General features: G+C 44.9%; 1 protein-coding gene across 1 annotated transcript; it reads right to left on the reverse strand.

Annotated features, from left to right (window-relative positions):
• Positions 1–4675: 4675 nt before the first annotated feature.
• On the reverse strand, positions 4676–25139 carry LOC119455974 (alpha-tocopherol transfer protein-like). The gene is made up of 5 exons (XM_037717527.2): positions 24885–25139; positions 17912–18151; positions 13448–13641; positions 9647–9757; positions 4676–5583 (listed from the first exon to the last, which is right to left on the reverse strand). Exons 1-5 carry the CDS (start codon positions 25039–25041, stop codon positions 5350–5352), a joined length of 936 nt encoding a protein of 311 aa, XP_037573455.1. The 5' UTR covers positions 25042–25139; the 3' UTR covers positions 4676–5349.
• Positions 25140–26216: the final 1077 nt, after the last annotated feature.

A 26216-nucleotide genomic window follows, 5' to 3' on the forward strand; every position in this document is an offset into this window, starting at 1 on the left:
ATTTGCTGCAAGCTGCTTAATTTGCCGCAAAACACGTAACTGCTTCGCATCTTTATAATCATCTTGAATCTAAATTGTTTTCCCGCAATCAACACTATTTCAGAAAAGGCTTTTCGTGCGAGACAATTACTCTAATTTACAACACATGTCCACCTTAACATGAATCACTACTTACAGACCAACTGCTTATTCCTTGACATTTCCAAAGCGTTTGATCGAGTTGCACATTACCGCCTCATATCTGAACTTTCTGCGTTAAAATTGGACTCCTGTACATTGTCATGGCTACGTAACTTTCTGTCTCATCGAGAGAAATTTACATCTGTTAATGACTTCAATTCCCCCAAATGTAACAATACTTCCGGTGTGCCACTCCACTTTTTCAGGAGCCATTAAATGCCAAGAATCTGCCATACCATCATACTTTGTCCCTGCTGACCTTCCACGTATGCCCCCACGGGTAATGTCGAAAATACGGGTACGTCTATCTATTCCCGGAATTTCTAAAAAATCGCGAATACCTACCGTCGGCCTCAGACATTTAACACTTGAATATATGTCGAAAGAATGACTCCTCGGCAAATGTGTATACAGACGGATCGGTCTCGTCGTATCCGTCTGGTGCGGCTTTCGTCGTGCCTGCGCATCAAGTCATTCGACGGTTTCGTCTGTGTAACAAGACGACTACAACATCTACGGAACTAGTGGCAATCAGAGAGGTCGTTAAATATATTTCGCGACAGGCTCCTCAAGTATGGAAAGTCTTCAGTGACGCAAAATCGGTTCTGCAACTACTTAGAGTGGTGTTGAAAGAAAGCGCTTACAGAGTAGAGTGTTGGCTCTTCAAACTGCCGAGCTCTACACTTTAGCGCAAGAAAACGGCCAACACATCACATTTCAGTGGATTCCCAGTCACTGTGGTATACACGGCAACGAATTGGCCGATGCCGAAGCGAAGAAAGCACTCGAATAACCAGAGTCACTGCTTGAAATTCCTTTTTCAGGAGCGGACGCCAAATGCCTCCTCTAGAGTGTTATCCGAAAATCGTCAGAAAAGCACTGGGACAATCCGGATAATCGACACAGACGACTACAGAGATTGGACCCTACCATAAAATTTAGGCTACCACCGAAAATTCAACGCAGCTGTGGCAGTCTTCTGCACAGAATAAGGCTGGGGGTAGCGTTTACACGCGGATACGTGCACCTCAGCGACGCACCGAGTCTCCAGACTGTAAGTTGTGCAATGTGAATGAGACTATAGGTCATGTGCTTTGTGACTGCCCTAAGTACGTGGAAGAGCGTCAAAAGTTGAACAATGACCTTACGCGTCTCGACCTATAACGTCCTCCTACCGTTGTCGGAGGACGTTATTTTAGGCCCTTGGTCAGACGCTCAATCGAGTTTCAAGGCCATCCAGGCGTTACTGAACTTTTTTAAATTAAAAAGTACGGGCCTGGACTCTAAGCTTTGATTAGATCAAATTGCTTGCTAAATTTTTTTACATCCTCCTCCTCCTCTCGTCATCGTCACCCATCATGCGCTTCTTTCTTCCCTCTTTCTTTCTCTCTTCCCCTTCCCCCAACGCCGAGTAGCTTGCTAGAGGAAAATACCTCAGGCCGACCTCTCACCATTTCGTATCATTAAACTTCTCTCTCTCTCTCTCTCTACATGGCTCATGACACAAAACGCGTCAAAGTGTAAAACAATGTCTTTCAATCGTAAATCTCTCAATTCGCAGTTTATCTACCACATTAACAATAGTATTATATCCCCGGCTGCACAATATAAGTCTCTGGGCGTGCACCTTACACCTAACCTAACATGGTTTGACCACATTACGTGTGTCTCTGCCAGTGCGCCTAAATACTTGGGGTTCTTGCGCCGGAACTTGCGCCGTATTCCATCAGCCTTGGGTAAACTGGCTTATTTAACATTCGTGCACCCCAAGCTTGAATACCCGTCTCCCATTTGGTTACCACTTCAGATATACCTAATTGACGCGTTGGAAATAATTCAGAATCGGGCAAGTCCTTTCATTACTCGTAATTACAGTTCCCAGTCTAACATAACGCAGATGAAAGGCGAACTATCGTTGTATTCGGTGAGCACTCGCCGTGATATTGCATTTCTGTCATTATTCCATAAATTCATTCACTCTGACGGAATATCCCTACCATGCTTTAAACACCACGTCTTCACATCGCGCAAATTGCACAATAACTTTAGCTAAGCCCGTGTGTATGGCGTGACGCACGCATTTAACTTTTCACCACTGCCTCGCGCTACCTGTCTCTGTAACAGCTTTCCGGATAGCATTGCGTCGCTCATAAATCATGACGCCTGTTGCAGTAATTTCGCCAAAACTTTTTCTTCACACTGCGCGTAGATTTTTTAATTCGCTGTCAGTTATACATGGCTATTTATCAATGCGATTACGTTTACGTTTCCGGTGCATTTTCACGCGTTGTGCCTGTGTTATTTTTCTTTTTTTTTCTCTCTTTTTTAATATTACGCAATGTATAAAGTCCTTTGTAACTATATGGCGTATAATGTAACTTTTGTTTTTCACTTCTTGCTGTTTTTATGCAATGCTTATCTGTTCCTTTCTTTTCTTCTTTGGTTTAAGATCTGTTATACGCAATTTTCTTCGTTTTGGGCCAATTTTATTATTCCTTGTAGCATCGACGTCTTTTTACCTATTGTATTTGTATCGTAACATACGCCCCCCTAACCCTATGCCTCTTCGCAGGCCTGTGAGGGCTTTCTAAATAAAATAAATAAACAATCTTGCTATGTTGGCGGCACTTCGTTAAAGAAATTTAAAAAAAAACCGCATGGCCATACACGCACTGCATTATCAATGGAGCCAGTTGTGCGCTGGCATTGCAAACATACGCTATCTTGCAAAGCCTCTGTGGTTGCTCTGGTTAGTCTGTCGATTTCGTCTGCATGTCCAATTAGCATTACGAGCAACCTTAGCACTGATATCAAACTTTAGCACTCTTTAACCTTCGTTCATATTCTTTAAGCTAACATCCTAATGCAAGATGTATATGTGCCTACACCTGTGTGGTTTGAATGTTTGCTGCTAATGGGTACAGAATGAAGGTGGCGTGGTGTCGAGGTTAGCACTATAGGAGCTTTCATTTAAGTGTTGTTGAGATTTTGACAAAGGAGGTTTCGAGGTAATCTTTTTTTTTTTTTTTTTTTTTGGTTGCGACTCATTGCGATAGCTATCATGCGGACTAGAGAGCCTACATGCAACGCTTGCATGTAGGCTCTCTAATGCGGACACTCATTGCGCGTTTTAGTCGTCGAATTCAGTGGCGCCGTGCTGTCCAGGTATTGACAGCGCATGCGCATCCCGTGCGCCGAGTATTGTATGTCACGTGATCTGCTGTCGGTGAGAAAAAGAGCGAGCGAGCGATGCGAGAAAAATTTATACAATATTTATAAAGAACCAGCCCCGGTCGCTCTTCAATAATGCGTTTAGCATGCTTTGGGAGGTGGTTATTTGTGGCACTATGTCGGACTATGTGTTATACGTGACACTTCCCTTACCACCGTACCTTACCGGTACGCGGGAGCCAACAGGTACTTCGAGCGCCACTTCCTCAAGGAACATTCGGAACCCCATGCAGCATCTGCGGCCAGAGGCGTAGCGTCTCAAACGGCAGCGTCTCAGAACGCTAGCTATCGCGAAGGAAGAATGCGAGTAGCTCCGCTTACGCACCATGTGGTATACCGCATGGTACCACTCATGCTACCGTGCGGTTTTTACCATTGTATTATACTGCACCATCTTCGGGATGGTTTCACGAAGGCGGTTACACAGTCACAATAGAATAGTGGTTTTAGTTCCCCCAAAAAAGCGAAACGCTTTAAAAATATTACAGATAATAAGGCGCAGCAGCCAACTACGCATCTGCAACCTTACATTCTGAAAGATTGACACTGCAAACCATTTTCGCCAGGGCCACAAGTTTTTTTTTCTTAATTTATGAAAAAGAAAACCGAGATTACCATACTACTGAGATAACATCGCAACACACTCACTCAAAACTCGGGTAACCACACACAAGAGCACACTAATTGTGCATACGACTTAAGTAAAACAAGTGTGCCCAGTCCGGCGGAAATTCCCGCTCAGCATACACATAGCTGCATTTTCAGGAGGAAAAATCTGATATATCACGGGCTTTCTGTATGTCGATCAAACATTTTAGTTCTCCAGAGATTATATATAGATTATAGAGGGCCGGCAGTATTAAACTGTGGAAATATACGTAGGTATGACGTGACGTCTATGTCCAGCGCGACGTCAAAAGTAGGTAAGCTCGATTAGTAGTAATGCCTCACGAGGTAACCGGTGCGGTGCACTTAATGGTGCAAGAGGCTATATGCAAGTGTAGACGTGACAGAGGTTGCAGATTTTATCAGACCCGTGTCCCGTGTACTGGGGGCACGTGAAAGAACCCCAGGTGGTCAAAGTTTACCCGGAGTCCCCCGCTACGGCATGCCTCATAATCAAATCGTGGTTATGGCCCGTAGTGTCCCAGAATTTAATTTTTAGATGTGACAGAGGCACGGAGTAAAAAAAAAAAAAAGGCGCGAAATAAACGATGTAGAGAAGGCTCTAATGCTTGTACACCTAAAAGTACACCTAAAAGGGGCAGAGATAGCCCTCGTGCCTCTCCAGAGATAAGGAAAAACTACAGAACATATTCAATGGGTCATCACTGTGGGTGAGATATACAATGAGGACCAAGTTCGATGGAATGGAATCTGAAACCTCGCAGTTTTGGGTTCTTTGTGTTGCCAACCTCGGCAGTGGGTAGAGCTAAACTGCAGATTTCGGTTCGTATCGATCTCCAGCATTATTTAATTATTATTATCAATAAGTGCGCTTATAGGAGATGTTTTCATCATGGGGGATGCCAACCACTCCTCCTCGCTTAGCTGATCACTACATATCAAAGTCGGGTCGGCTCAAACAAACGTACGAACATGGGGCAGAATAACAAAAATGTAAATAATGGTTGCAAAGCGTTAACACATAGTTTACGGAAATCCATTTTAAAGTGCGCCTATATGTCAGTGCCACAGCTCTCTCGCGTTCCATTCCAGCATGACAAATAGTATAGGCCAGAACTTTGATTTAGGCCGACCTCTCAGCTTTTCCTATCTTAATAAAGGTCTCTCTTTTCGCATTTCTTCCTCATCACACCGCAACCGCAAATCGGACGAACTAATTCATGCCCACAGCTGAATGTGATAGTCACTGAGCCAGTGAGGCTGGTGACAACTCAGACTGGCGTGTCTCATGTTTCAGCTGTTTTCATTTCTTTACAAATACGTGAGTTCCAGTGGAGGCTCGGGTCCTTCGGCAAGGTCGTTGTCCTGGTCGCTCGTGGCATATCCAAAGCGGCTGCAAGCCGCGAAGTAATCCTCGTCGGCGTCCACTGTCTTCCAGCATTCCTCGGGATCCAGTGGTGGTCCCTGACCCCCGTATTCTTCGGGCAGTGCTTTGGGCGAGATTTCCTCGTGTAGGCTTTCGAAATTTTGTCCATGTAGGCGTATCTGTAGGCAAAAAAGGAACAGAATGCAGATTAAATATAAGACAATAGAGATATTATGAAGGAAAATCAGGGAGGTTAATCATGGCCACGCCCGGTTCTTTACCGTACACATTGTCAAATGTCGATGAGAGGCTGCTATCAGAGAAGTTTTTTTTTTTTTTTTTTTTTTTGGGGGGGGGGGGGGGGGGTCCTTGGCCTAAAGCAAACACCTCAGCCTTGATTACAAGTGCCGCCGTAGCCTTTGTACAAGCCACTGGGCTGGACGCACGGCTTTAGAGATGCCACAACGTTGTGAACTTGTATATATACGCACCTCCTCCTCATATCATCATCACCATTCATCAGCCTTTTCCTCCCTGCCCCCTTCCCGAGTGCAGAGTAGCAGGCCAGAGCAATCGATAGCTCAGGCCGACATCTCAGCCTTTCTGCAAATAATTTTTTCTCTCTCTCTCATGGGAAGAGGAAAGGCAGAAGAAGGATAATAAGAAATAATGATAAGGATGAAGAAGCACAGTCACTGTCAGCACATCCGGTGATTGACGTTCACTCCCGTATAGTCGCAAGCGCTCGCTTAATCAATTTGTCTTCAATAAGCGTATTCACGCTTTGGTGGCATTGTGTATACTAGAGTTATTTGACAACGGTTCCAGAATCTTAGCTTCTGAGAACGGCCTCTCGGTTGAGTGGCTGAGACTCGTACGCGAAGCACATCGTTGAGATTCGAAGGATGGAGAGTGGCACCATGGCGTTCTTTACAGCTTTATCATATCATCAAGACTGGCACGCGTAGTGTAGCGTTTAATAAAAAGACGAATATTGCGGTTTGTAACAGGCTGTTACTTAAATTCGAGGTTTGGTAGTTAATAATTGTGAGTGACAAGACAAGAGGGCACTAAAGTAAATAGGCTGAGGCAACAGTTTCAGAACGCGCGAGGCACGTGTAGGAAATTCGAGCGTTTTCCAGAGAAACGCAGGAGAAAGCAAGAAATGAGGAAAACATGCAGGGCCGTATCTGGATCACATAGCTGACCGAGCCCAACTAGGGCCATATAAATTTTGTTGCCTTGAAAATAAACTCTAGTTGTTCACGTGAGAAAAATCTTAATAAATACACGCAACTTTCTAAGTTCCACCAAAATTGTGAAGTTCCAGAAATTTGAAGTATCTATTTACCGCGCTATAACTAGGCCAGAAAAAGATAACGCATTTCCTTCAACTGCCCCTTACGGAGATTATAATGTAAACTAAGCTAGCACGTTAATTTACAGTTTACGTGATGTTATCATACATGATTTTGCAGAAACAAAATATCGAAAATATAGCTGCATGTTCTAAAGTTATGCATATTCTCAACTCCAGATTGCAGGCTCTATGTCACAGACCCCGTGAACGAGGCGCAGACGCCGGACCAAATTCCAAAGCCGATCTATCAGCTTCCCAAAATAATCCCACGAAAGCAAGGACAATTAAGAATGGGCCCTCTGGTGCGCCAGAGAACGCCGGTTGCTGTCCAAAGACCGAGTCAGAGCCCAGAGTTGTCAAAACACAACAAAATATATTCTTCACACAAGGCAGTTACACCCACACTTGCACACTTAGGCTAGACACAACACAATACATTTCAGATGGGTATTAACAAACACAAGAAAAATAATTCATGGCAAGCACTAAGAGTCCAAAACGTAAAGTACAAAATGAATAGGAACACTAAGTGTCCAATCGTATTCACTGTGCTGGTCCTGGAGTCAGACGATCTCCGCGTAGCTCGGGCAAATCTCGAAGAAGGAACTTCTTCCGGAAATGCAGACGCTCGATAAACTCGTCGACTAGCTTGCCGGGGAATCCCCTTCTTCCGCAGAAGCTCGGTCTTCACGTTACATCACTTAATGATGTAACGTGAATAGGAACACTAATATTCGGAGTTCAGTGGAGTTCAGTGGACTGAACTCCACTGAACTCCGAACTGACGATTCTGGCACGGCGGTTATATAGCTTCCACAGGCGCTCTCGAACTTTCCAATCGGAGTCGTGAACTCGTAGCATGGTCAAAGCTTGGGAACCTTCTATTCTTTTCTGTTACCTTCGACCGCCGCCGTCGGAGTGTTGTCGAGGCGGGGTGATGACTCATGCTGTTGGCGCACGCTCACGCTGTAGTTATCTCTCTCGACTCGCCGGGTGAGAAGGTGTCTCGGCGCGTGTGCTCTATCTCTCTCTCTCCCGTTAACGTCGCTTCGTCGATGCTCTTCTAGACGTCTAGCCGCCGTTGTTCGCGTTGCTGTTTGAGGCGTATGCGCTCTCCCCCTCTGTTGAAGTTGCCGCGGGGCCGGCGTGTTCTCTCGCTGGCTTGCGTGAAACGCGGCGCGCGCTTGGATTACGCGCTCTTTTGTGACACTCTACGAGGAAAAATTCCAGGATACGTATGATCTTTGCTTTGTTATTTGATTTGGGATCCTAAACAGCGTCTAATTATATCTTGAATGTAGTGCTTTTAAAAAAATTTGGAAATGTTTATCCGCCTAAATATGAATTCGCTCAACATAAGCTTATTTTTCTTATGCAGGTGATTAGTTCAAACTGGTTCAGCAATTGATGGACGACAATATTTTTCAGGGTTTCCAATCTATTTGGTGAAAAGAATCGGACTTCGGCTCGACATAAAGAACGCTGGGATCATTGATCTGAATGTCTCAGCGAAGCAAAACTAATTTTAGCCGTCTGACGCTATTTTAAATAATTACTGGGGTTTACTGTCTCAAAATTGTGCTGTAGCGTAGTTGCAGCGTATAGTTGCCCCGTAGCGTGTAACCTAATCAAAGCACATGAACGGAATGCCGCGGTGGGGTGTCGAAACCATGGTCTTCATTTCAGGAGCACAACGACACAGGTAGTAGACCAGAGGGGATGAACCAACCTCCTGATCTCAATATACCCGACCTGTTCTCAGCCAGTTCCCAGGAGACTGGCGTTCGTTTTTGTCTACTCGGCCTAGTGCAAACAACAAATTGATCTACTCGATATATCCCTTAGGGTATTTTCCCCTGGGTACGCACCCGAATAGACAGCTTGGGACACTGGGTACCGACCCACTCTTCGGCAGTTCCCCAGAGTGGGTATGTGCCACTTTGACACAACGGCTAGAAGCCTTAAATACAAGGTGTTCGTATTTATGTTTTACGGAATTATTAGAAATCGCCTGTGGCAGGTAGAATAATTCTTATCATTGAGGTGGGCTATTCGATGAGGCGGACATTAGTAGCACGAGAAATCGCAACACATATTCAACTAATGAACAAAAATTTACTAATTAACTTCTTAGTTAATTACTTTGCGAGTCGCGACACATATTGCAATTTACACGAATTGTAGCCAGTGACTTTGTCAGGCGTATCCACTTGGAATGAATTTCCAGAATGACACCAGTGTGGAGATATGCGCCATCAAACTCGCCGTAAAAATGCACTTTTGTTCCACTTACTTTTTTTTTTTTACCAAAATGCTGTTTTATACATTGAAGCAACAAAGTAACTGAAACGCCCATGTATTTCGTCCCACACTCTGGGAAATAATATCTCGAAACTGGTGTCATCCTGGAAATTCATTTCAAGTGGATGCGTCTTGCAAGCTCACCGGGTACAAATTCGTAAACTAAGAAGTTCATTAGTCAATTTTTGTTCATTAGTTGAATATGTGTTTCGATTTCTCGTGCTACTATAATGTCCGCCTCTACGAATAACCCAGCTCAACGATAAGAATTATGCTACCTACCACAGGCGATGTTTAAAAATTCCGTAAAGATTAATTTTGAACACCCGGTTTATTTATATATCTATCGTACTTCTATGTGCATAGACAAGATTCGACCACTGAGAAGCATCATACATGGCCTTCGTGGCCATACATGGCACGCAGAGCTAACGGCTACAGGCGATGAGGCCCTGAGCGTGTCATCAGCTATCGCTGCTACATCACCAACTCACACGAGTTTCGAGTCATTTCGATTCTAACATTATGTTGGATCTGCACATTTCCTATTTTTTTTCCTTGTAGCGCGTCAATTCACTTACCCTTTCGGCTAGCTTGGCTTTGATGAATGGCCTGACGAGAGCGAAAAACACGTCGAAAGCATACGACTGTCTGACATTGTGGGCGGCCTTCAACCGCATAGGCATGCAATCCTGAAAGAGAAAGGAAAGTTAGTGTTGCCGTTTAGCATGCGAATGCGTTTAAAAAAAAGAAAAAAAAAAGAACACAGCATATATTTCCTCAGTCTTTCCACGCCTTCTGCATGCATTCTCATTCTCTCTATTCCATATTTCATTTTACATTCAAAAAAAAAAAAAAGCCATGCCGGAAAAAAAAATTGATCACCCGTAGGACGTGTTCTGAATAAAAGCTACCAACTACACCAAAACTGTGATTTGTCACTAGCCGACTGAGTTATCAGATAATAAGGAAAATAGCCATGTACGAACATTGGGAAAAGCCCTTGAGTGGCCGCTCTCAATCCGCGAAAATTAATTCCGCTGTCAAGAAACAGAACGGAGCAAAATCGTTGCTGCTATACATAGTGCTAGAAAACCGGTCTGATGTATTCGCACGCGTAAAGCTTAACTCTTATGTTCTTAGTTTTACTGCCGATCATTTCTCATAGAGTATTTCTAGTTCTTACTAAATTCCTTGTCATCTCTGGCGACTCCTGCTGCGCCACTTAGGTCAGAGCACCACAATTGACTGAATCTATTATGAACAAAGAATTTAGACAAGAACTTTAAAAAATCCGCATGGACACGTGTGGGAAAGCGAAAACATTATAGTCCCTTTGGTGAAACCTTTAGTCAGCCAGGTGGCTTCAACGTGATGTGTGCAATCACGCACGCACTAGGCACACCTTTAGTCAGCCAGAACCATGGAGCTGCCATGGCGTCGGGGAAGCGTGCTCGCACCCCGGAGTCCCGGGTTCGATTTCACCCAGACCGAAATGTACCAAATCTTATTTTCAAAGCCACTTATTTACTTTGTTTATAGGAACCTCCCTGAGAAATCTGACGTCAATCCTAGCATTTTTTACGTGTTCTTGCTCTTTGCGCCGTGGGACATTTTTGGTACCATCGTTCGATCACGCCGCCGACGTCGGATTTTAGCGTAATGAGGCGTATAATGCTTTCGCATAAAAAAAGTTGTTAAAAGGGGTACAATTTTGTGGCACCTTTTTTGTAGCGCTTTTAACGCTTGTCTGTTTTGCGAAGCACTACGGTTCGCTATTGGAGCGTCAGTATACGTACATGACGTCACATTCAGAGACCGCATGCTTTAAAGAGCTCCTCACCAGACCGTATTGCAAATTATTTTTGTGCATGATAATTATGTTAGAGTTCGACTGACATCACGTTCGAAACAGAGCGGCGACAAATAGTCACCTATCCTGCTTCAGCTAATCATGTCTATATATACGTTTATTATACGTTATACAAGCAAAGCAGTCTAGCATTTTGCCTATCTCGATCGTCACGATATTTCTCTCCTCATTAAAACCTCTATCTCTATATTGTACAATTACGCATGCTTGTAACAAGTCCACTTAAATCCATATCTTTCCAGCTTTTTTAAAAGCACCAATACTCTAAACGTTTCTTGCCTATCTCAAATGCTGACCAGTTAAGGCTTCCATTCGCTTTGAATCCCAGTGCCCCTGAAACGTGAATGTTCCCTACGGGTCTTGCTGGGTGAATATCTTGGTGTTCCATTACAATGTGCGGAATAGTTTCCCGACGTTTGCTACAGTAGACACGTGACTCATCCTGTTGCGAATATTTGCTATTGAATGTTTTCGTCCTGACGCCGGCAGCTTGGGATTCAAATAGTCAGGCGCTGCCCATGGTGTTATCGTACAGATTTTCCCTCCTGATTTCTTTCTTGCCATATGTGTAAATCGCCATGGTCTTTTCTGTTTCTATCCTTGGCATCCAATTTACCGTCTCTGTTTCTCTCAATTTCTTACACAGCGAAGGTGTGTATGTCTATGATCCCGGGATTTCTTCGTCTCCGTCGACAGAACTGTCGACAGAAAACCATTCCAGGAATTGAGGAGAAAATTTACCGCATGAGTTTCCCGGTAAAGATTACGGTTGCGTAAGCTGGCAGTTGCGGGGAAGCGGCAACTGTCGCATACAAAGCAGGGAATAACAGAAGAACCCGCCAGCAATTCATTTCATTTATGTTGCGACAGCGCTATGGGAAGGACGTACACGCAGAGTAAGGACTGCCGAAGAGCAGCGTGAACACGATGAGCGGCAACGGGAACAGCAACGTCAATGTGAACAACGGCGCCGTGCTCAGGCTAGGCACGGACTCGGCGTTTTCTGCACAACGCAAGCCACGCACAGTTAGGGACGCCTGTTACACTGTACCAAGGTACAGTGCATTTAATTGTCTTGCTGTCAATCATTTCATGCCGTGTACTGCTCAATCGTTCAAGGCTACGTCACATTGGTCTATCGAAACAGGTGATACCAGAGCTTCATTGGCCAACCACCTTCACAGCATGGATTGGAGCGAATTTTTTTTTTTTTTTTGACTCGGGGTTGTCTATTTACGCTTTCAATTACACTGACAGTCGCAGGACGGCGTCTAGGGAGCGTTCAGTCAGATGGGGAGCTTCACTGCCAAAATTGACATTCTATCGGGTTGCCTCGATTAGCGTCCTCAAGCCACACTCCTACCTTCTCCCATAACTATAGCCGAGAGATCACGCCACGTTTACGTCACGAAGCTCGCCTTCTCTTTTTCTTCTTTTCTTCCTTTTTTGATGCGCGACTTCCAGAGCGGGTAATTGCGCTTTCTGCATTGGATGATGTACCGAAATAACGTGCCATGCTTGGTGACATTGCAGGCACTGAGTCTTGCTTAGAGGCACTTGTGCGTGTGACCTTGACTCTCTGGTTACAAGCTGAGCTCCTTCGAGAGGAAAGGCGCATGGGCCGTTCGAAATGTCAACGGTTTTCGCGGCGTGCAGCCGTTTGATACTTTGCAGACACGATTACGACTGTGTGACCTACGCGCCGCGCTTGTCTGTGTGCAACGTCCTAACCTGCTGAGGGGCCCTTTCAGATACCCACGATGCGTAGGTGCAGCTCGTGCATGGGACAGCCATGAAGCTGATAACAAATGTTTTGGCCCACGTGGTCAAAAACGTGTATTCTTTTCTCCTGCTAGTTTGTGTGAAGTATACGTTGCGAAAACTGCAAAGACAAGCGATGGCTTTCGTACGTGGTGGATGATATGCGCATTTGAAAGAAAGTTGCATCTTAAGAAAACCTTTGCATTGGAATTGCGTGCCAATCCTCATAGCATCGCTAAACTAGCGCAGTGCGTGCCTCCTGCGTTCCGGTGTCTCGCTTGTGTATCATGGAAGGAAGAAAAAAAGTCTAGGGGGATTTGAAACCTAGTCATAGGAAATGTAGATGAAAGACTCATTGAAATAGGCCCTCACTACGGAATAGGCAAGTGGTAACTTCTAGCCGCCGATCACGTGATCACGTATGGGGAAGTAGAGCGGAGAGCGTGTGGCGATGCCAATCGTGACGGGGGCTTCACCAAAAGTTACCCTGAACCAAACAATGCTTTGAAAGCTCCGACAACCACGGAGAACCTATTTCCCAGAAGTCAACGTGCAGGAGGTCCCCGCTGTAAAGGCGGGACGGCGTCAGAGGAAGATGGCTTGCCGAGGCGAGCTGCCTGAAGACACGCTCCCGTCCAGTATTTTCTCTTCCACCATGTTGTGTACCGAGCGATCACGCGGGAGCTGTGATCACGCGGAACGCACGTCGCTAGACAGTCGTTCAAGAGAATAAAAATTTTCCTCCAACCTGTAAATACTCCAGACCCCTTCTGATGAGGCCGATGCTGGTGGAGAAGAGTTTGTCCACCGTGAATCCGCCATAGTCTACGAGTAGCACTATTCCTAGGACCTGTGCAGCAGGGTCACGTGCCAGGTGCTCCAAGCAGAACAGGCCGGCTCTATGGAGATCGGAGTAAGACACTTCGTCGGGCATCCATGAACCTATAAAAATCAATTAGATGTGTTGAGGGCGAATGTTCGGACTGCTTCTCGCTCCTTTTTTTTCTTCTTTTTTTTAATGGCTGCTCGCTGTATAAAACTACAATAAAGCCTTGTCGTAGCGAGACTAATATAATCATAGGTTGACACAGCGGGACGGTGTTGCATTGCGTTTGTTATCACACACACGTCTTACCATACGAGCCCCTTTCTGCCTTCTTCATTTGTGTGCCACCCAATGTATTTCATGTAACCTTTCATGAAGCCATTGCATCAACTGAATGCGTAATATCCTCCCACAGTAAATAAGGCCTACTTGTTCTCGGCGATTTTAAAACACCGGGCATGCATACATCTTCTCATTAGTAACCACTATAAGGACAAATGCGGCTTATTGTTACACTTCCTAGCCTTTAATTCCATTCAGCCGCATAAATCGATCACGAATTGTTGTGGAAACGTGCCTTACGAATGCGCAGGATGTACAGGATGCGCAGGATGTGTCCCGTTCTGACATTCCTCTTATACGTTCCGACAAGTTTCATCCGTCTCTAGCAATAACGACCATTATGTCTGCCCTTAGACATAGCACCTCCCCCGGTACCACCAGGTGCCCTCTCTTTGCTTTTAAGCATGGTAACTATCGTTGGTCTATATGACTTCTTTTCCAACTCCGATTGGTCTCAGGTTGCTGCATATAATGGATGCTGGACCGCAGGCTCGCCAAATCACGGAGCTTATGCTTGATGGCATGCGGAGATATAACCCCCGTGCGTACCTAAGTGTTAAAGTATCCTCATTGGTTCTCATTTGAACTGATAGGCGTTTTGAAGCAAAGATCATGCGCACAAAAAAGCTAAGCGCTCACAAGATAATGATTTGTGGCAGCAATTTCATCTTCTTAAAGCTCTTTGCAAACGTATCTACATAAAAGCGAGATCACGATATAGTGTTCCTGGAAAAGAGCGGCTATTTGGAAATATATCCGGAATATCGCTCCAGTAAACGCGGAGAGTCTTTTGGCCTGCTTGACTCAAATGGTATAGAAGTCTCAGCGGTTTCTTACTGCTTTTGCTGCCTCATTTTTCTTTAATATAAAAATAAAACTTCTGATATTAACAATAGTACGTATCTGTCAGCACGAGGCTTCAGTTATGATGCCTAGTAAAGCGTTGTTTGATAAGAGATCATCCATGAATGAATCCGACATTTGAAACTCTCATTATCTCTGTGGTCCAGATGCCATTCCCTCGGCCATATTAAAGCTTACGGCAACATATTTGCGCCGGTATTTACGTCTATTTCTAATTACTGCCTAAGTTCTTCCATCTTTCCACGCATTTGGAAAATTGCTCGTGTTTTCGCTGTGTTTAAGTCTGGTTCCAAAACAGGTGTCTTGAACTACATGCCGATTTCATTCCTCAGTGCCACATCCAAGATTTTTGAGCTTGCCCTTCACACTATTGTGGCTTCTAGGGTAAAGAGCTTAACTCCAAACCAACACGGATTCTCTGTGGTCGCTGAACAGTCACCAAGCTTGCGAGCTTCAGACAGATCTCTGCGCCAGTATTCCAGAGGGGGCAAGTGGATGCCATGTACTGAGGCCTCAACAAAGCTTTTGATGTGGTCACCCATACAATGCTCCTTGCAAAGCTTGCACGTCATGGTGTTGATCCTTGAGTTGTTTCCCTCCTTCGCAGCTATCTTCTGGAGGGGTCCTCTTATGTCAGCTTCAATAGTCATCTTTTGTGCACCGTCAGCGTATTTGTCAACGATGTTTCCTCCGTTATCCGGAAGTCGACCTTTCTTCGATATGCCGATCACATCAAGATTTTCGAAGATATTCACACTATTGATGACTGCCAAATTATTCAGTCTGATCTGCTGTCGTTTGCAGAATGGCGCAAAAATAAGGGCTCAGCCTCAACGCTTCTATGACCAAAATTATGACATTTACTCGCAAAACCGAAAGTATTTTGTGGACTCTTTTCCGCTGAGTAGGGTTGCTCAGGTCAATGAGCTCGGTGTACTCTTTAATGCCTCGTTAAGCTTTTAGTCTCGTACTAAACGCATTGCTAGGCGTGGTCTGCGCTCTCTAGGTTCTGTTTGCCGCCTCTCACGTGCATTCAAATCTCGAACTCATTTGCCAATGCTGTATCAGACAACTAGAATACACATTGGTGGTGTGGAATGGAACTTCCAAATCCCACATCGATAGACTAGAAAGTGTTCAGAAAAAGTTCGTAGCGACAGTCCCTTATCTGCCGACGTATTGAGGCAGACCTGCTGTTTCTGTAAAAGCTCCTTTACGGAAACTTGTACTGCGCTTAGCTACTTAGTTACGTCGCACTTCGAATTCCGCAGGAGGTCACAAGGAACAACCAACCATTCTTCGTTCCTGCTTGTCACAGCAATCATTCTGCTGTGTATAGAATTCAAAATCTGTATAATACCTATTTCGCTGATCTTTATATTGTTCATCAGTCGCTTTCGTCGGTCTGTTCACAGCTTCGTATTGTCATGCGCTAGTTTTTCTCGGTATACATACGTGCTCTCTTTTGTCATGTGATTTAGTACATTTTCAGCTTGCCTTGTCAGGTCTACCGGCCCCTGCTCTAAAGTAACTGAGCTTACTCCCCTTGTATAAAAAATGGAGCAACCATGTACACATCTATACCGATGGATCGACTACGTCTTTCAATACTGGTGGTGCGGTGGTTATACCAACGCGAGGAATAGCACTGCGATTCAAGACATCGCATGTCACGACGTCTACGGTGACAGAACTAACGGCTCTGCGTCGTGCACTGAAATTCATTGATTCTGAAATATCTAGAAAATAGGCTGTGTTTTCTGACTCAAAACCGGCATTACAGTGAACGCAGTCAGTTCTCCGACGCGGATGCCATGAACAGCAGACATACAAAATCATGAAACTTCACTACCACGTCCAACAAAAAAAGCCACGAGAATGTCTTTGAATGGCTACCTGGTCATTGTTAAATCTGTGGCGATGATTCCGCAGATAACGTTGCTCGCCCATCACATCAAGAAGAGCACAGTGTTCCAATTCCGCTTTCGATGACAGATGCTGCAAGGCAGCTTCGACACCTGGCACGCAGTCTCTCACTGACCGAGTGGAACTCGCCAAACTTAAAACATAAGCGACTGCATCGATTAAACCCTCAGTGCAACTCCGACCTCCATTCGGACTTCCTCGACGTGAAGCTTCGCTTCTCTGTCGCCTTTGGTTAGGAGTTGCCTTCACAAAGGCATACTCTACATTAATTGGAGTGACCGACAGTGCAGCATGCCAGGTCTGCGGCACCGAAGAAACTATCAACCACCTGCTGTGCCACTGTCCACGATATGCCTCAAAAAGACAAAACTTGCTAACGCGCTACAAAAATTGTACAATCGGCCGCTTTCCGTGCAGATGCTGCTGGAACACCGCCCCCATCGCTCGTCGGCCCACAAAGTGGTGAAGGCACTTTTGTGCTTCTTGAGGACGACGGGCTTGTGTGAACGTCTTTGACTAATAGTGCAAAACCGCACGCGTCAGCGAATTCACCGCTAATATCCTTCTTTCCTTCCCTCCTCTCTCTCTCCCTTTCATCTTTGTGTTCCCATTCCCCCGGTGTAGGGTAGCCAACCGGACGTTATTCTGGTTAACCTCCCTGCCTTCTGTCTTTCTCTTTCTTCCTTCCTCCAGCTGGCCTTGCGATATGTTTAACGTTTCAGCGGCTTTGTTTCTTTCTTCTCGTACACTTAAGGTTTTTGGTGCATTGTGTTTACGTGTGTTTTACATAAATCGTTCCCCCTTTCTTTATTCCCTTTCTCTTACGTTTATGCATTTAGCTGTAGAGACCTTTCTTTTTTTTTTTTCATTGTACTTGCTCACTAATATTCTGTTTATTTTCAGCTTACCTTACCTTTGTCGATAGATAGGATCTTGTTTTAGCAGCTTTTCATGTTCTTTGTTGCGTGCCAATATTATGCTTAAATATCTTTTCCATACCTGCATCTTTCTCTATTGACTTTGTATTCGTCTTTTTTATGTTGTACGTTATCTTTTCGTTAGCTTACTTGTGTGCCATCACTCAGACCTTAGGGTTGTTCCTGAGTTGAGTTCGGTAAATAACCTATTCATTATTATTATTATTATTATTATTATTATTATTATTATTATTATTATTATTATTATTATTATTATTATTATTATTATTATTATTATTATTTAAATATTGACCCCTCAATAAATATATGTCCTTGCCTGGTTTCATGAGCAATACTGGCCGTCCGTGAACGTCTTTGTGTGGCAGTATCATGACAATCTTGCGCGCCGCGGGTGGCGCTTTGCAGGGCAGGAACTCGCGGTAAAGAGACCCGCTGGCGGCTCGGTTCCTATAGTAGTTCTTGATGGTCTGCAGCGCTGACTCCACGTTGTACTTCCGGACCCGCAGAAACCGGAGCAGGAATTCGGCGTCCTGGTTGGCATTCAGATCCGGTTCGACTGCAGTGAAAGAGGAAAAGAAAGAGAGATAAAAAGGAAAGGCAAGGTGGTTAACCAGAGGAAGTCCGGTTTGCTACCCTGCACGAAGAAAAAGAGAAAGGGGACATCGAAGACATTGGAAGGGGGGAGAACGGTGAGCATCGAAACGGAAATCAGGGCTTCAAATTGAAGTGGCACACGCTACTCACACACCTCATCTCGCAGAGAAAGGCAGGTATAGAGAGATAATATAGGACATAATATTTTATTGCGATAGCAATTATATGGACACTTCAACCGGATTTCTGCCATCGCCGTCGTCGTCGCCGTCGCCGTAAGGTTCCGTATAGATAAAATCTTCGCCGCGCGCCGTATGCCCGAGCGGAAGCGTGTGGGGACGCGCGCTATCACGGAGAGCGAACGCACTCAATCTCCCACGCGCAAGCAAGGAAGCGGGAAGCCAGCGCCGGAGGGAGCGGGAGGGGGGGCACTCCTACTCTGCCAACAACCGCTCTCGTCGTTCGCCCGCACCGTCTCTTATCTACACACGGCTCTGACCTCTGTGCATTCGCCGCTCAGTTTCCGTTGAAGCGATAGACCGCACGTACCTTCGCCCGCTGCGGCGTATGCGCTTGCTGCCAGCGTTTTGACAGTCGTTGTCTGCAGTCATTCAGTGTGATCTATTCATGTTTGTTTGTGCGCGCTCACACCACGCTTGTTCATTCAGTTAGTAATAGTCGGGCCACATTTTCCAACGCACGCTACACATGCAATGCTGCCCGGATCGGCAGTGCAGCGCTACAGGTGTGTCCCTTCGCACGCGCTGCCCACGGGAAGCGCTTCTCATCAACACCACCGTTTCACACGCGCCTTCTCGTGGTCATCGAGTCTCTCTTCATGTCGGTCTACTTACGCCGCAGCACACCTGCTTACTTAATCAGCTCATGTTTACTACAATTCATATTGCTACCAAATCCGCTCACCTTACTTCGTATGACATTGCTGTGTTGCTATCGCATTCATTGCTTCGCCCTTAGGGCGAAACTGTGACCTTTTTGATCGAAGAAAATGGAAAGGTAGACCGGGTTAGTGCCCGTTGTCCCACAATCTAAAATACACTATAATCAGGCAGGAATAATGAAAAAAGACAGCAATTAAGCAAAAGACAAGTTACACCATAAGTTCCAAGCGCGCAAATAGTTTCACCCGCACGGGATGTGATCCTGTAATTTGGGGAGGGGGGGGGGGGGGGCATGCACTTGACCGGAGATGGGGATAGGAAGACGCAAGCTGCATACTAACACAGAAATCTTTTAGCTGCCGTGGGGCAAGTGCCTGGTCTTCTTCTACGGCAGTGGGCACGCAACTCTATGTCACAGAATTCGTGAGATAAAGGGGCCGCATTTTGAGAAAGGTGTACAGTAGACTAACTTCGAAAGAATGCAGACTGTAGACTGCGGTGCGCATGTGTTAGGCTGAAGCGGGCAGAGTCCGCAGAAAGAACACATGAACACATGACGCGGACAGATCAAATAAGTGAAGCAATAAAAAAAGAAAAGAAAACTTTCGGGTTTTGTGCAAATATCGCTACATCCTGCCTCAGAATAAAACGTTCTTAATTGACAAATCCCTGTTTCTGTCTAAATTATCGTTCTACTACTTAATATTGGGCATGACAACAAAAGCTATCACTCAGAAACTACAAAAACTTCAAAAGAAAGCATTTCGCGGCATTGTCCAGTAAATGAACTCCGCCAATCAATGTGAACTAAACGGTATAAATTGGAAACAAAAAATAACAATTCATTTCTCATTGAATTGTCTGGACTAAGCCAGACTGAGCAGGTCCGTACACTGAAGTTGTGTGAACTCTGGAAGATGCCTGGAACACGAGCAAACTACGGCACTCAGATGCTAATATATTAGATACTTGTCTAGCTTAATCATTCATGAGCTCCACGTATAACATAATAACACGCTTATTTGTCTTATTTTATTTTCTGTGGTGTTTTTTATTTTCCCACTGCTTTCCCTTCACGAGACGATGTGCCATTTCATGCGGTATTCATCAGCTCACGTGAACCTGCTTCTGTGTGCAAGCGTTTTTTTGCAGAATGACTTGTATAATATGCTTTATTTCTGGCAATTATGCAGTAGTAACTGATTTAGGACGTTCAAGTAATACACCTGACTCGTGTTCACTCTTCAGTTTATTCTGTTCAAATGCTGTATTTATCATGCGCCTTTTTGGCCAATGCAGACCCTGTCAAGCCTGATAGATGGCTTTTTGTCTGTACTCACCAAATGTCTTTGATACTGAAGTAAAACGATTGATTGATGGAGGAAGAAGGAGAAATAGAAGGAAGTGGCAAGAGAAAGAGAAGAGGGGAGGGGAGGGGTGGTGACATACCGAGCAGCCACCCCGCGTACCGTGATGCCGAGTGACACCACTGGCAACGAAGGCGCTACTACAATTTTTAAGGTCGATCAACCACCACAAACGGCTTTATCCTGAATTTGTTTTTTTTTCTGGTTAACATCCTATCATTTTCATTTTCTTTCATTTGTATCTCTTCTCCGGAGATAAGTTCGACTTATCCGCGAACACAAGCTACAGTGCCTCACGATTAAACAGCATGCGAAGTCTATCAACCAGTTAAGTCAACCAAGTCTATCAACTGGTACATTTTGTTTTTCGGCGGCTATTAGCAAGATGCTCTTAATTTCTTTAAGCATTCCATGGACGACTTCCTCGGCCAAGGTATGCCGTCAACGAAAAAAGGAAACGACTGGCTGTAGTCAAAGTGGCGTACAGAAAACAAAGGAAGAAGTGATAATAACTGAAGCTGAAGAACCTTCACAAGAAGTACTAAAATGAGTTCGGATGATATTGCCGCACTAGAAAACACATAGTCTATTGTAATCATCGTAATAATAATAATAATAATAATAATAATAATAAGAAGAAGAAGAAGAAGAAGAAGACTGTGGCGATTGAGCGCTCAATAAACAATTTATTTTTGACTTGTAGATGTTTCTCCGCCAGTCTTGGTCTGGTTTTATCTGTGCCTGTAATTCTGTCTTTCGGAGCCTCTTTGTTTTTGGAGCTTAGCCACATAAATATTTGTTACGCAGTCTGGAATTATTGAAACTAACCGATTACATCATTAGAACAACTCGTCTGATTTCTCTTCCTCTTTAATTCCGCGTTTTGAGTTGATTTTTTTTGGTGTTGTAGGTCGAGGCTGCGCCATCCGTCCGTCCGTCCGCCGGTGTCACGCAGATCACGTGACCAGGAGAGGAGAGCCGCGCTGGGGGAGGAGGCGGCCAATGAGAGGCCGCGCTGGACACGAGCAGGGGAGGCGATGGGTATAAGAGGAGGTGTTTCTGTGCAGGCGCGCCCTTTCGGATAACGCGCAGAGCTGCTGCCGACGCCGTCCGCGTTTCCCTGCGTTCGCGCCGAACGTGCGCGGTGTCCGTGACTGCAGCCGATGCCTCTGGCGGCGGCTCGGCACGGTTTCGACCAGAGAACTGGGGCGGTATTCTGTAAGAGTCTACCTAGTGGACTGTCCATTTCGGCGACCGTTGATTCGCTGCTGCTTGACGTTCAGGAAGGAGACTGGCTGGCACCTTCCTACACGTCAAGCAGCAGCGAATCAACGGTCGCCGAAATGGACAGTCCACTAGGTAGACTCTTAGAATACCGCCCCTGGACACTCGTCGAGTAGCGTAGGAAGTCGCGGCCTGTTCTCGCCTCGCAACGTTTCAATATAATATAACTTCGTGTTGTAGTTATGTGTTTACTTGTTTTTACGCAATTGCATCACGTGCAACACATGTTCATATAACACTCGGTGTAACTAACACAGCTTCGCTGTCCGACCGTTGTCACGGAGTGGAAGGGCGGTATAATTTTATTTCTATGTTTTCGCGAGCACTAAAATTTCTTTTTAAAGCGACAACTCCCAAACTCTCAGCTGACCTCGGCCTTGTCCTTACCTCTTAAACACCCGATTCATCGTCAAAAAGAAATATAGTTTACTGATACCAGGAGATGTCAGCCTAGTTACTGGCCTAGCGTGCTACTCGAGGTGATATGGCGAATTATTAAAGAAAGGGAATGAGATAAAAACAAGAATCAAGGCCACACACACAGTAGCATGCATATACACTAACACAAATACACTGACACAAAAATTATTTACAGAATTTTATTGAAGCCTGTATCCCAAATAAATGCTATAAGCACTTTAGTATGGCGAAGCTGAGATTTCATGGCCAATTCCCCACTGTGGGTATGTGCTACGGACATTCAGGATAACAAAAACTACTGCAACAACAACGACCACGAAAACAACAACAAACAGACGGTGGCACACCGAAATATTTTCTCGCACTGTGACTCGTTATCCGGTAAGAGTGGACTCAAAAGTTCATTTTGAATCCTTATGCAGAATGCAGAACTTTTCCGCTGAAGGATGAATCGCGGGGTCTTCAAGCTAAAGCGAGCTGATGTTATTCTTAGAGCGGGGCTTTAAATGTTTCATAGTTCCTGTCTTCCTTCGATCTTTAACAGCACTCTCTAAGTTCTGACTCTAAGGCAATGTCATTTCTTCTCTGTGGTATAGCAAGAAATGTTTACAGTGCGTAGAAAGTAAGAGGTCCTGCATTGGTATTACGGCACGATATGTGTCATTATTGAGTTCCATTTACAGGTCACAGTAGGCAATAGGTATTATTTACAATAGATCATAATTTTATGAATGACTCTCGTAAAAAGCGAAAGCTACCCCCCTTCTTTCACACAGGGGAAGAGAGACAAAGACAGTCCATGCTAATAACGGCGCGCCCACAAGCCGACCACCTGCGATGACCTTTATTGGTGCACGCACACGAGAATAACACATGAAAATGATACTACATCTAAATAGTAAAAAAAGCTAAACTCTAGGCGTTATTCGTGCTTTACTTTATTTTATTTTTTTTCGAGCTCTCTCGCCGTTCGTCTGGTAAAAAAAAAAGAATAATTTAATGGGAGTAAAAAAGCCAGATTTTCCTTTCTTGGTATCTCTCGCATCTGTAATGGCGCGTTGAACTGCCTCGTATGACGTGTTCGCGTAAGCGCATCTGTCATCTTGATCCGGTTAGATTTTCCAAAAGATACTAAGCGAATACTAGCTCCGGCCAGTTGCCGGCAAAATTACTGGCGCTGCGTGTAGCTGAGACTGAATCATAAATCTTTTGGGCCAAATTCACGAATCCTTTTGTTAGTATGCGATTGACTGGACGCATTCGCTAATCACATGCCCAGCATCAGGAATGGCTGGGATTTGCTCTTAAGAAAAAATCTGGCGTAAGAGCTTTTCGCGAATATCGGGCCTATGTTCTCAAGCGTTGTTCTCAAGGCCTATGTTCTTTCCGAAGTTTGATCTACCTATCAGCAAGGTATGCATATTTTCCTTCAGTGTCCTTTTTTAATAGGGGCACGTTAGAGGGCAGCAACGGAGACTTCGGCATCGGTACGAAATGCACGTGACAGCGTCCTCAGTTTACGGCCACATCAATGGCAACAATTTTCCAGCTCAAGGTTCGAGACGAGCAGTGTGCCATCTGTGCTCTCTGTGACAGCTGTCTGCTCGGGCATGCGTTTAATTAGAAAATTCATGCCGGTTCTTCATCGTATTTCTCGTTTCATGGAATGACGAAGGAAGAAATGACCCATAGCGCTCTCTAATAACTTATATCAAATAACATCGCTCAAAAAACTGCTCGCAGCTCCTGAACATAACCTAACACAAAATAGTTGTAATGTGGAAACAAGGAGCCATCAGTGAAATTTTTAAAGCTTCAGTTAGAAGCACAGCACGAACCTAGTACTGACGTTGGCCTCTAGTGTTAGTTTCTTTACTGCATACAGCAGGGAAGTGAAGAATGTGGAGGTTTGAAGTGATCGAACGCAGGTAGCGGGGCTTCTTTGTATGAATGTGTTTTGTAGCACGGAGAAATCCGCTGGCGATGAGCTTGAGTAGTGTTTTCTCCGTGGCAGTTGATCAGTTATCCTCCGTTTGATACGTGGCTCGCTGTCGTTTCCTTGACTGGTCTTTTCGAATCGGCTCACCTCGCTCTGAGTGAAACTCCTCCGCTGTGCCATCAAGGTCCGGACTTGTCCCTTCCCCCATGAAAAGGCAGCGCACGGTCATTTCCGAACTTTCAGAGAGGGCGTTTGGTTCATTTTAGGGCTCCATGTAAGCGCCCGCTTTCGACAGTGCACCATTGCGAGCGATGGATAGCTTTTGCGCAATTTCGCAACTCGCTTGTAGCGAAAACATCAATTAGAGTAGCAGTTCAAAAAGTGCAGTCGATAGCGCAGTCGCAACGTTGTAATAGCGTCCCTGCTTTTTTGAGCACGTAAACGGGAACCCAGATTAACTTCAGCATTTCTTTTTTTTAAGTTCCTCTAAGATACAATGTGAAACAATGATGTCCTTACGTGGCAGACGTTGATTTGACAGCACCGAGTTCTAAGTGTTGGATTCAGAAACTTCCGGCAGAATCGACATTGGTTCTAACTTGGTTGTGATTAGTTAAAACTGAAGATAGCTAATTAAATCGCCCTGTTATTTACGACTATTAGTTACAACACGAATACGCTATTAGATTTAGCAAGCTCTATTCGTTATAACACGAATACGCTGTTAGATTTAGCAAGCTCTGCTCAGGTGCACGACCTTACAATAATGCAGCTGTCACTCACCGTCCAGCAACTTCCTGAGTCTATCAAGGGCTTCCTGTCTCTTCGCGGGCGTCTCTCCCAGCTCTTCTTCCGCTATCTGCTGTAATTTCAAAGGAAGCGAGCCCTCCGATGCTTCGCACGCATCGTCGAAACCTTTCTTGGTGAAAACACCCGACATTGCAAAGTAGAAGGATGGAGCTGCCGGTGATGCAGACAGAACGACGCGCTGTCTCTCATAGGCGCACAGCAGACAGCTCGATTCGGAGTGAGCGCAGCGATCACAACCGGAAAAACGACAGCTGTCTGGCCAGAGGGCAGCAGGAGAAACTGCGTGCAATCGTTAGCTTCGGCAACAAAGGTAACAAATAAAAACGCGGCACTCAATAACGAGCGCAACACCCTTGAAAAGAGTAGACATTGTGACGCTGACTCTTACCCTTTCTCGTTTGCACCTGGACCATGTGCTGCGGTCTCTGGTAGGTTTTCCGCGATTCTATGACGCGTAAGGTCGCACACGAGATACTAATGTGTTGGTGATTAGATTTGACGTTTTCTTTCTGAGCCTTTGACTGCCGTTTCTGCCTATATTGTATGCTTCAAGAATGGAAATATCATTTGAATCCTTCCGCTAACCCACCTTATCCTTTTTTCCTTTTATCTGAAGTATGTTTAATATCACCACTGAGCCTCAGGAAGATGCGACCGCATCAGGATTTAAAGTGTGGAAAGGTGGCAGACTCTTCCAAAATAAACTGAGCATTATAGTGAGAAGGACGGCGAATTTATTAATTACAACCTGTTTAGGATGAATTGTAGTCGTTACACGAATAGAGAGACAGAGAGGTAGAAATGAGGTAACGTAGAAAATGGTTTCAGCGGCTACCTACTTACATTGATGAGTGATATAGTAATAAGTAATTCTACTAAAGCATAACATAAAATACGTTCGGTGGGCCGCACAGGATTGCCGCCTAATGCTGGCGTAACCAGCTATTCACTGCAAGGAAATAAAAAAAAAGAAGAGCAGACAACTACCTGAACTGAATTTCCTCGCCAAAACTGGATGTGAGCAGATGGTGAGTCTCGACCCTGTTTTGGCATATTTCACCCCATAAAAGTAAGTCGCGCATTAGATAAATATAACTATATATGATTGCTTTCCTCCTCCTTCCACCTTCTTTTATCTAGTTCGTCCATGCCACTAAAACGTGCATCAGAAAACACGTTAGGAGCATTCAATCGCGACCAATCTGTCACCATAATGTCCTACATCAACTTCGATCATACCTAAACTATACACTAAATAACTGGTGTAGCAAGGTCAAAGTAGCGCTGGGCACTGAAAACATGATC

This window comes from Dermacentor silvarum, chromosome 6 (genome assembly GCF_013339745.2).
Source record: "Dermacentor silvarum isolate Dsil-2018 chromosome 6, BIME_Dsil_1.4, whole genome shotgun sequence".
NCBI classification, from domain to species: domain Eukaryota; kingdom Metazoa; phylum Arthropoda; class Arachnida; order Ixodida; family Ixodidae; genus Dermacentor; species Dermacentor silvarum.